This window comes from Alligator sinensis, unplaced genomic scaffold (genome assembly GCF_000455745.1).
Source record: "Alligator sinensis unplaced genomic scaffold, ASM45574v1 scaffold126_1, whole genome shotgun sequence".
Classification (NCBI taxonomy): domain Eukaryota; kingdom Metazoa; phylum Chordata; order Crocodylia; family Alligatoridae; genus Alligator; species Alligator sinensis.
The window spans coordinates 6,198,447-6,209,889 of NW_005841842.1; the positions used below are offsets into that span (position 1 = coordinate 6,198,447).

The 11,443-nt window shown below is 43.4% G+C and overlaps 1 protein-coding gene across 1 annotated transcript in view; it reads right to left on the reverse strand.

Moving 5' to 3' along the window:
* The window catches only part of ADCY2 (adenylate cyclase 2), a 202,162-nt gene that overhangs the window by 123,890 nt on the left and 66,829 nt on the right, over positions 1 to 11,443 (reverse strand). Inside the window, 2 exon segments of the mRNA XM_006015699.2 lie at positions 6,619 to 6,730; positions 8,697 to 8,845. Coding sequence (XP_006015761.1) covers positions 6,619 to 6,730; positions 8,697 to 8,845 — 261 coding nt within the window.

Here is an 11,443-nt window from a genome sequence, read left to right on the forward strand (position 1 = left end):
CATGTGCCTAACCCCCCGAACCATTTTTGATGCCCATCGCTGGACTCTTTAATTTGTCCACATCCTTTCTGTAGTGGGGGGCCCAAAACTGAACACAATAATCCAGATGTGGCCTCACCAGTACTGAACAGAAGGGAATAAAAACATCCCTTGACCTACTGGAAATACACCTACCAATGCAGCCCAGCATGCCATTAGCCTTCTTGACAACAAGGGCACACTGCTGGCTCATATTCAGTTTACTGTCCGCTGTAACCCCCAGGTCTTTTTCTGCAGAGCTGCTGCCCAGTCAGTCAGGCTCCAGCCTGTAGTGGTGCATGGGACTGTTTCATCCTAAGTGCAGGATTTTGCACTTGTCCTTATTGAAACTTATGAGATTACTTTTGGCTCAATCCTCCAATTTGTCTAGTCACTGTGAATCCTAGCCCTACCCTCACACTTGTCTACTACTCCCCACAGCTTGGTGTCATCTGCAGACTTGCTGAGGGTGCACTCTATGCCATCTTCAAGGTTGTTGATGAAGACAGAACAAAACTGGCCCCAGGACTGACCCCTGAGGTACTCCACTTGATACCAGCTGCCAATTAGACACTGAGCCATTGATTACTATTCTCTGAGCCTGATGCTCCAGCCTGTTTTCTACCCACCTTACAGTCTATTCATCCAGCCCATACTTCCTTAGCTTGCTGAGAATTTTGTGGAAGACCATATCAAAAGCCTTGCAAAAATCAAGGTATACCACATTCACTGGTCTCTCCACATCCACAGAGCCAGTCACTTGTCACAGAAGACAATCAGATTGGTCAGGCATAAATTGCCCCTAATGAATCCATGTTGACTGTTCCTAATCACCTTTGTCTCTTCCAAGTGCTTAGAAATTGATTCCTTGAAGATATGCTCCATGATTTTTCCAGGGACTGAGGTGAGGCTGACTGGTCTGTAGTTCCCTGGATCCTCCTTTTCCCCCTTTCTTAAATATGGGCATTATGTTTGCCCTTTTCCAATCATCTAGGACCTCTCCTGGTCACCATGAGTTTTCAAAGATGATGGCCAGTGGCTCTGCAATCACATCAGCCAACTTCCTCAGAACCTTCGGTGCATCCCATCTGGCCCCTGGACTTGTGTATGTCCAGCTTTTCTAAATAGTCCCTATTCTGTTCTTTCAGCACTGAGGGCTGCTCACCTCCTCCCCAAACTGTGCTGCCCAGTGCAGTAGTCTGGGAGCTGACCTTGTCTGTGAAGACTGAGGCAAAAAAGGTAATGAACACGTCAGCCTTTTCTGCATCCTGTCACAAGGTTGCCTCCCCCATTCTGCAAGGGACCCACACTTTCCCTGATCCTCCTCTTGCTACTGACATACTTGTAGAAACCCTTTATAGAAATCTTTCTTGTTATGCTTCACATCCCTTGCTTGCTGTAACTCCAATTGCGCTTTAGTTTTTCTGACTTAATCCCTGTATGCCCAAGCAATGGTCTTATATTCTTCCCTAGTTGTTTGTCCACGTTTCTACTTCTTATAAGTTTCCTTTTTATGATTTAGTTTCCTGAAGAGTTCCCTGCTAAGGCCAGCTGATCTTCTGCCATACTTGCCAATCTTCCTAGACATAGGGATGGTTTGTGCCTGCACTCTGAGTAAGGCTTCTTTAAAGTACAGCCAGCTCTCCTGGACTCCTCTCCCTTTCTGACTGGCTTCCCAGGGGATCCTGCCCATGAGTTCCTGGAGTGAGTTGAAGTCTGCTTTTCTGAAATCATCTGTTTTCTTGAGGGATGTCTTCAATTTGTCCTTGTAGCATTTCTTTTGGCTATTGTGTGATCTCAGACCATTACTAAGCTAGGACTTGTTTTGGGAGTTGAGTTAGACACCCACACATGATATCCAGTCCAGCGAAGTTGGTGTTTCAGAATCACCTATTCAGTGCTGTCATTTGTGTGGCGATCTTCCCATTTGACATGGGGATTTTCCAGAGGCATTGTTGATGATAGCATTCCAGGCTATCAAAATGATGACAGTAGGTCACCCATCTTTCACTTTTGTTGAGGGGAGTGGGGATGATGACTGCTAGGGCTGTGCAAAGCTTTGGTCCCTGATTCAATTCAGCAGAGATTCTGCCCAATTCGGTGGCCAAATCGCCAAATCTGAATCAAATCAGAGGACCCTTTAATCTCTCTGAATCGATTTGGAACCCTCAGAATCAATTCAGAGAGATTCAGACAGATTCGGCAATTCGGGCATAGATACAGCTTTAAATATTTTTTCTACATGCCTCTAGGTAGCAGGGGCTCTGAACGCTGTGGTTCTGGGGCAGATGCAGTGTCCCACAGAAGTGCAGAGGGCTCCCCAGAGTGCTCAGCAGCAGACCTGAAAGTGGGCCAGAAATACTTCCTGGCCCACTGGGAAGCGCACAGGGGGGACCCCCCCATGCTTCCCCTGGCTTGGCGACTGGTCCCCCCTGGGTCTGGCGGGGCACCCAAAGTCCCCCTGTGGCCAATTACCGAGCCAGGAGGGCACAGTGGGGTGGCACCCCTGGCAGACCTGGAAGAGGACCAGAAGTACTTCCAGTCCCCTTCCAGGTTCACTGCCAAGCATGCTGGAGCAAACCCCGTGCTCCTGTGGGACACTCCATGCACCCCAGCACCACAGTGATCGTAAGCCATGCCTGGTACCTCAAAGTATGTAGAAAAAAATGTTTAAAGCTGTGCCTGCATCTGAATTGCTGATTTGCCAAATCAGCATCAAATCTTCAGATTCGGATTCGGCTGATTGAATCAGGGACAGTGATCCGGACAGTGATCTGAATCAACGGATTGAATCACTGTCCCTGATTCGGGCCAGATCTGAATTGAATAGGGCCTGTTTTGCACAGCCCTATTGACTGCACTTTAGACCCGGATCTCGGGGTCTCTCCAGAGATTGTGATGAATAAAAGACACAGCGAGCAATTTCCCAAATGAGGAACTTGTGCACCAGATCCTGTGCTGGATCTCCTCATGAATATTCACTCTGCGAGAAGTAGCTACTGAGGTAGGGGAAGTGCTCAACTCAACTACTTCCAGGGTCTGTTCCTTGATCCTGGGTAACTGGGGGCAGGAGGAGCATTCATGACCCGGGACAGGGTGGTAGAGCACTTCAGTCTTCTTGATATTGAGAAACAGGCCCAAAGTTCAGTAGGTTTTCCTGAAGAGATCCAGCATATGGTCTGGAGGCTTTCTTCAGTGTGCACAAGGATGGTGCAGTTATTGGCATGCTGAAGGGCAATGATGGTTGCTTTTAGTACTTTGGTATTCAACTGAAAATGTCCCAGATTGAAGAGCACATTCAGCATTCCATGTCAATTCCAAAAGGAAGGCAGTACACTACATAACAAGAACCAAGATGACTGTCAAAAAATGGAGAACAGCTTTGGAGTGATGACACATCCTTGTTTGACCCCAGCTTGGATGACAAACAGGTTAGTCTCTGATCCACTGGGTAGAATGGCTGCAGCCATCTGGTCATGGAGAAGCCTCAGAACCCTGATGTACTTTTCAGAACACCCAAGTGTGGCCACTGCTTTTCACAAGGCTTTGCAACTGATGGAATTAAAGGCCTTAGTGAGGTCAGTGAGGGCCATATACAGATCCTGATGTTCCCAACATTTTTCTTGGAGCTGGCAAGCAACTAAGATCATGTAAATTGAATCCCAGGATGGTCTGAAACCACACTCGGATTTTGGCAGGACTTCCTCAGCAAGCAGTAGGAGGATATAGGCAAGGATTTTCCCTGCTGTGGAAAGGAGGGTGAATACCTTGATAGTTCCCCACACACAGACACATCTCCCTTACTGAAGATGTTAGCATTCCTAAGGTCCCCAGGAATCTCTTAGTTATTCCAAATTCATAGAATAAATTCTTGGAGTCTCAGTACCAGTTCCCACTGCCAGTTTTGTAGATTTCAGCAGGTATGCAATCCAGTTCAGTAGCTTTGTTGTTCTTTGTTTCCTTGATGGTACACAAGACTTCTTTTAGAATATGAGGGTTGGTGAGGGATCCCCTTTTAGGGTTTTGGGGGATGGACTCAATGGTGGTACCTGCCACGGTTGACTCTTAGTTCAGGAGCTCCTGAAAGTTCTCTTTGCATCTTGCTTGGATAGATTAATTGTTTTTGAAGAGCATCAAGCCATTCTGTGATCATAGGAAAAGTAGGACTATGGGAAGTTGGACTGCAGATGGCATTCATTGCCCCCAAAAGCTTTGCATGTAAAAGTCAACAGAGAGCTGGATATCTTTGGCTTTATCTTGCCACCACTGATTTTTGATTTCCCGTATCCTTCTTTGAGCTTCAGCTTTGAGGAGCTTTGAGGGGCTTTGATATGCCTTCTCCTTCTGCTGAGATGAGGTGTCACTCTCCTTGAACCAGTCTTGGTGTTGATGAGTGGTATAGACAATGGATTCAGCATAGGTCACATGCATGGAAATGTTATACCTCCTTCAGAATTCCTCAATGTTGCTTTCATTTGTGGATAGGGCAGAGAACGTTTCATGGAGACACTGTTAGAGATCCTTACAGACCTTTGGATCTTGAAGACATCTGGTGTTGAGAGTTCTTCACAATTCTTTTGGCTGTTTTAAGCGTTTCAGAGAAAGCTGGATATTCATAATGGATCTAACAAGACTGCGTGTGGATCTGCCCAGCAGTCAGTGGTTCCTCAGCAGTCATTGGTTCCTTATATGGCTTATGTGACATGGACATCCATTTGATCATGGGCTCTAACAATAAACATAGTCGAGGAGGTACCAGTGCTTAGAGCAAAGAAGTCTCCAGGTGGTCTTGTACTTGTCATTCTGTCTGAAGATGGTGTTCACGATGACAAAACTGTGCTCAACACATTTATTCAGGAGAAGGATGCCATTGGCATTTACTTTCCCTAATGTTTCCTCCCCAGTGGTGCCACTCCAGAGTTCCATGTCACATCCATCTCTGTCATTGAGGAGAATGAACTTTTCCCCCTTGTGAATATTAATCAGTATATAGTCAAGGTTCAAGTAGAATAGTTCTTTGACATAATTGTCAGCATCAAGCATTGGGGCATACATACTGATGATGGTGGCATACTGGTTACTGCTGAGCTTAAGACAGAGGGTCATAACATGTTCATTAATGTCCACAGGGAGCTCCACAAGGTGACTGATGAGCTGATTCTTGATGGCAAAACCGACACTGTGAACACATATATCCTGGGCCAGTTTTCCCTTCCAGAAGAAGGTGTAGCCTCCTCTCTCTTCCCAGAGCTGATCCTCATCTGGTCATCTTGTCTTACTCAGAGCTGCAATGTCAATGTTGATTTTTGCTGGTTTCCTGGAGAAGATGGCAGTTCTTTCTGGTTGTTCATTGTCTTGGTTATCCATTAAGGTATGAACATTCCAGTTGTGAAAATCACTGTCTTCTTATGATATTTTCAACCACAGAGAATGTGATCTCACTGGACATGGTTATCCAGCCAGGAGTAGGCAAGACAGCCTAGGTTTAGGGCACCTCTTCTAGCCCCTTCCCCATGTGGGGTGAGCAGAGGGGATCCTGAATAGAACTGATCAATCACGGCAGCAGCTGCCAAATTGCACCTCTGTCTCAACCCAGGCAGAGGATGACCATCCGGCTACCACCACTGCATGCAGATTCCTGGCTGGAGACCGCTGTATTTGGTCCTGTATGTTTCTGTAACCACTTTGGAAGACTCTGTAACCATTAGTTCATTGCCACAGGGCTTTTGGAGGTTGGCACAGGACAGTGTTTTGTTTTCTGTGGTAGAAGCCTGAGCGTGACTTTGTTTAATGTGAGGAAATGGCAACCAAACAATCTTGACAAAGTGGAGATCTGGGCCCAGTGGCAAGTGTGAACCCTAGGTGACAGGAGGCCTCCATCTTGCTGCAGTATCCTTCCATCTTTACAGCCATTGTGATCCTGACATTATCTTCCACCTGATCTGCTGTTGAGGACTTAGAGCTAGACTATTGTTTGTCTGGAACCTCCCCACTGGCCTTTTCGCCATGGGTGACCCTGCCAGCAGTGTGAGACTCTGGGTAACATAGCTGAGGATCACTGGGACACACAAGCTTCTCTACCACTACAAGGTCTCAGTCCATGGAGAGGATAAGCAAGGCACAATTTTCTTTGTCAGTCTCTAGGCAAAGATCATCAACCAATGCCACAAGCAGAGTCTCAGTGCTATATACAGGACAAAAGCCAAACAGGCCAAGGAAACCAATGGCATCCAGATGTACCTGGAGCTTCCAGGCAACTACCCATTCAATGACCTTCCCCAAAAAGGGGAGGTAGAAGACAAGGCAATAACTGGATGGGGACTTAAACATGTAAGTGTGATTCTATTCCACCCTTTTCAAGTCCCTGAAAATCCATTAATACCTTTTGTATTAAACTTGTTTCATTGGAGAGTAATCCTTCCCCATTGAGCTTTCACTTCCCTTAGGGTAACAGCAGGCACTTACCATAGAACACTTGATGCACAGTAAGTGCCCACATCTTGTTAACTCACTGCACTTGCTTAGATTGCCCATAGTTTTGCAAAATAGTAGTTGTTAATAGTTGTACCAGAGATGAGATAATCTCCAGCAGACACTTACCTTTGCTATTTGGTCAAACTTGCCAAAGAGTTCATTAAGCATGTGTACCAGTTCCCCGGGTGAGCAATCACTGGCCAGGCGAGTGAACCCCACAATATCAGCATACAAAATACTACAGTGGAAAAAAGAAGAAACAACCTGAATACCAATTTCTCTAGTTTTAGCACACAGAAAAATTTACCAAGCATAGTTGCGCAGTACATTGCAGAAACAGGCCCATATTCATGAACTAGTGTGTCCAGTCACACACAGAACCACAGACTAAATGGACCACTTATTTGGGTCATAGAGGAATCCCTGTGTTTATTATAATATGTTCAGGAAAATATGGACATTTTCTTGTCCAAAATCAGGAACATGATTTCACTATGTGTATTTTCTGTTAGAAATTATATGATATTTTCTGTGATTGTGTACAATCTGCATATTGCTTATGGATGGCTTACAGCAATTAATGTTTTGAGTACTTGTAACTCACTGTTAAATTCATGCTTGTTTGCGAGAATGCATAGGGCATTTTTACACCTGCTCTGGGAGGCATTGGGGTGGGAGGGAAGATTTTAATTAGCAAGCCATGCCAATTAAAAGCTCCGGGGTGTCATGTGTATCAGCATGTCCCGCACTGCAAAATGGTGGTTGGGTGATTTGAACTAAAGCTTGTTGAACGAGCTTTAGTTCAAAGTGCCCACCACCATTTTTCAGCACAGGGACACTGATATATGTGATTCCACAGTCTGCTGGAGGACATTTATTTTTGTGCTACAGCAGACTCAATTAATCAAGCCTGTTCGGATGTGCTGGATTTCCAGTGCATTGGAGCCAGCTGCCGGCACGTGTATAGGAGCCCACTGGTCAAAGCATATGTTTTTGTTCCCCAAGTGGAGGAGACTGAATAAGAATCAGTTTCAGGGACAAACCCTTGTGTTTATAAGTAGAACATTTGCATTCTGAAAAAGTTCTTACAGCAGTCATTTAACATCTGTTACTGTCTCTTCAACAGTACTTGTTCACTGGAACACACACAGAAAACAAACACAGAAAGGTGCAAACTGAAGCAAGCTCACTTAAAAATTGGAATGAATTTACTTTAATTTTTCCCCAGTACTTGCTCAGCTCTTTGTACTATTGTTGTCTGTCTCCAGACATGACAACCATATAAGATCATCAATTTTATTTGAAAAAAGTTTTTTTTTTTCCACCTAAATTCTGAAATACAGTGTTTGATAAACCTTTAGGTTTTCCAGACGAATGTATCATCCACAAATATTTTATCAGGTATGCTGTCTATGTAAAAGCCATAAATTCAGCTCTTAGTGATATAACTGAACAATCTGAGTTACTTCAGTAATACCCATGAAATTACTAAAGATAGAAACCGGTGTAAATGGAAGCAGAATTTGGCAGTTCTGCTTGCAAACATGAGTATCCATGAAGAAAGCCTATTCTACCATATATGAAAAGGTTGCTTTTATAAAGTTGCTTTTATAAAGTTCTCTGCTGTTGCTGGAAAAAAAGAGAGAGGTCCCTGTCTGTAATGAGCAATCTGTTGTCAGAGCTTGACCAAATGGATGTACAGCAAAGGTTCCATTATCCGGCACCCATGGGAAAATGGGGGTGCTGGATAACCAAATCTGCCGGTTATCTGAGAGGTGTCTTTGCCTGGTTGGGAAAAGACACCCCCCCCCCGCCACATCCAGAGCGTCCACATCTCAGATTAACCGTGCTGCCCCTCCTGCCCCTCCCCTGGTGTCAGTGTGCTAGGGGAAAGGGAGGGGGGGGCTCTGCGCAGGCTGCTTTACCCTGCGCAGGCTGCTTTCCCCCGAGTTGTGGGATTTGACAAAACCGGAAGTTTCATTTCTGGCTTCCCTTTTGCCGCATCGACCAGCATTAACCGGCATGCCGGTTAATAGAGCATGCCAGTTAATGAAGTGCCAGTTAACGCGACTTTTACTGTATTTGGGTATAGCAATTAAAAATCCTAATAAAATAGCCTTTTTTTTCTATATTTCTCATTTATTAAAAAAACCAAACACCCTTTTGCTAACTTTTTTGACAAATGAGAGAGTAAAGTGCAGTACCTCACATTGGTGTGCCTCTTGACATACAAATTATGAAAGTTGTTTGTATTTTCCAGCTGACCTGCTTTGGGACCTTGCAACCTCTGAATAATCTCTGCTTTCATTTCCATAGCAATGTGAGCAGGCAGTAAAGAAAGTAGAAGGCGTTCCTGAAAATATAAAAATGTCCAGAATTGCTGTATGCAGAATTAGAATAATATGGAAAAGAAAACTATGTTAAATATTCACTATTGTGAATACACCTTGCATAACTACATTAAATTTGTACAGATTAATTGTCAAAGATGGGCTCCAGATGTTCTTAATCACTTGAAATAACTAATGGAGAAACAGACATATTTCCAAACACCAAAGTTAGGTAAGGTTTGGAGTAGGGGACGAAAGAAAAAGAAATAGAAATAGCAAATAAAATTAACCATATGTAAAAAAAAAAAAAAGCATTACAGTTCCACAGGGTTTTTGTTTTGTTTGGTTTGTTGTTTTTTTTAAGCTATTACTGTAGTTTATGGGATACGCAGCTTAAAAAAAACAGTTCAGTAAATAGGGCTTTAGTGAAATGCAATGCAAGTAAAACACTAGAACACACTTAATTTGCAATTATTCATGAATAATTCAAATGTCAGGTTATGGGTGAAGAAATAATTAATATGTATAATTAGAAAGATAAACTCAAAATACATTATAGATGACACTTGTATAACAATTCCCATTATAAAAAACTATTTTTAGTTGCTTGCAACTTTGCAGAATTTTAAGTATTTGGGCTGAATTTTCCCCAGTTTAAATTCTGCGGTTACAAGATTAATGTAATCCTCTCTCTGAAAGCTCTTAAGATTCTCCATCCAAATGCATTCCAAATTTGGCAAGAAGGTAGCCTGCATGTTAAGGATGGGCTTTTACTCTACTGGTGAAAATCTGCCCCAAACTGGTCTATTCATGAGCCTTTGAAAAACTGCAATTCCTTTACGTTCATTAAAGAGCTACTAGAGCTTTGCAGCAAAAATTCCCTTAAGATTGCATCTGCCCTAGGAACCTCCAGCTGAGGGCTGAGCAATATTGTCCATGCAACTGCAGCTCTGAACTCCTACAGTCTATGCCAGGTCCAGATCTTGGTCCAGGTCCAGTTTGGGGCATCAGAATGGTATCCACTTGGGCTCTCAATATTCCTACTACTTACAACAAACAAAAAAAATGGACATGAACCGAACAGGGAAAAGAAATAGTTGAAATTGAGTGGGATGGGCAGGGGGAACACCAGGACTAGACAGACAAGGAGATTGGGACTGGAAGACAAGGGAGGGAAATAGATGGGGGAAAATGGGAACCAACAGATGGGGTGAGAGTGACCTCAGGTAATGAGCTAGGGGGACAGAGCTTGCAAATGGTTGATCCAGGCACTTGGGACTTGGATCCAATAGTGTGAATGCAGGTGGTGGAAACAGAAGGGAGACAGACCTGAGCCTCTCAAGAACTTCTGAAATACTTTGCTTAAATTATGATTTCTTCCTTAAAACAACATAGCTTACTATAATCATCCTTGTGCCACAAAAATATAACCACTTACAAAAGAAGGCATGCTTTGATGCAACGGCAATATAGATATGAAGAAACACAAAAGCTTATACTGACTGAGGCACTGGAGAACTGTCAAGGCCACGGGAGCGGAAGTGGAATGCTAGCATAGTGCCCCTGCTTCTGGTACCTGAGCTAGCTCAGGAATCTTTATATGGCACTGCATAGTATAAGCCAGACATACTCTCAGACATTGGGCAACTATGCATACAGGTGCTTGTGAAATCCAGTTATGTGTGAGGCTGATCCTACATTTACTGCAGGTGATAAACCTCCTACTGATTTCAGCGGGTACAGGCAGATTCAGGCTCTGTAGTCACTTGCACCAAAAGTAATAACTTCTATTGCTTTTAAATTGGATCAGACTGGGGGAGAAGGGGGGCAGAGAATTTGTAATATCTAAAGGTTACAGAGAAAAAGTGGTCTCCTGTCCTAGCTTCCTAGTTGACACAAGGTAACAAGTAGGTAGTCTAAAACTTGCAGAGTGAATAAGTGGAAAAAAAAAATCACACTTATCATGTGAATGCAGTTGTATTTTTTCTGCCTGAACAATTATGTGATTTTTAATGCACATCCCTAAAAGGTCAGCATATCTGCCATTTGATACTGCAATATCGGACCATTTCCTTCAGGTTTATATTTGATTCTCTCCCTCCCCTCCCGTAAGATATTTTGAAGGATACCTATGATAATGAATAGGTATTTATTATGTAACATGAGCTTACTCTTATAGTCTTCAGTTTTCAATATGCTGTAACTTAAGCAGGGGCGAATCCAGGAAGAGTGCAGTGTCAAACCCCTTTCCAATGACATGGCAGGAACAGCAGCTGGGGACTAGCTAGTCAACTTAACCTGTTAAAAACTTTGTACATTTTTTCTCATTTTAATGTCTGGCTTCAGTTTTAAGCTATGAGTTCTTACTATGCCTTTTTTTGCTAGATTAGAGCCATCTATAAGTTCTGTCCATGAATGTAATTGTTCACTAATGAAGTCTCTTGTTGCTCATTTTTCTCCTTAAGTCTCTTACTGCCAGGCATTTCTTTCAGTTTCTAATATTTTTGCATCTAGTCTCTGCAGTCATTTCCATTTTTCAGTATTCTTTTAAAAATGTGAACCCCAGAACTGGACAGTGTATTCCAATGTCAATGACAACCAGTACCATACAAAGCAGGAAT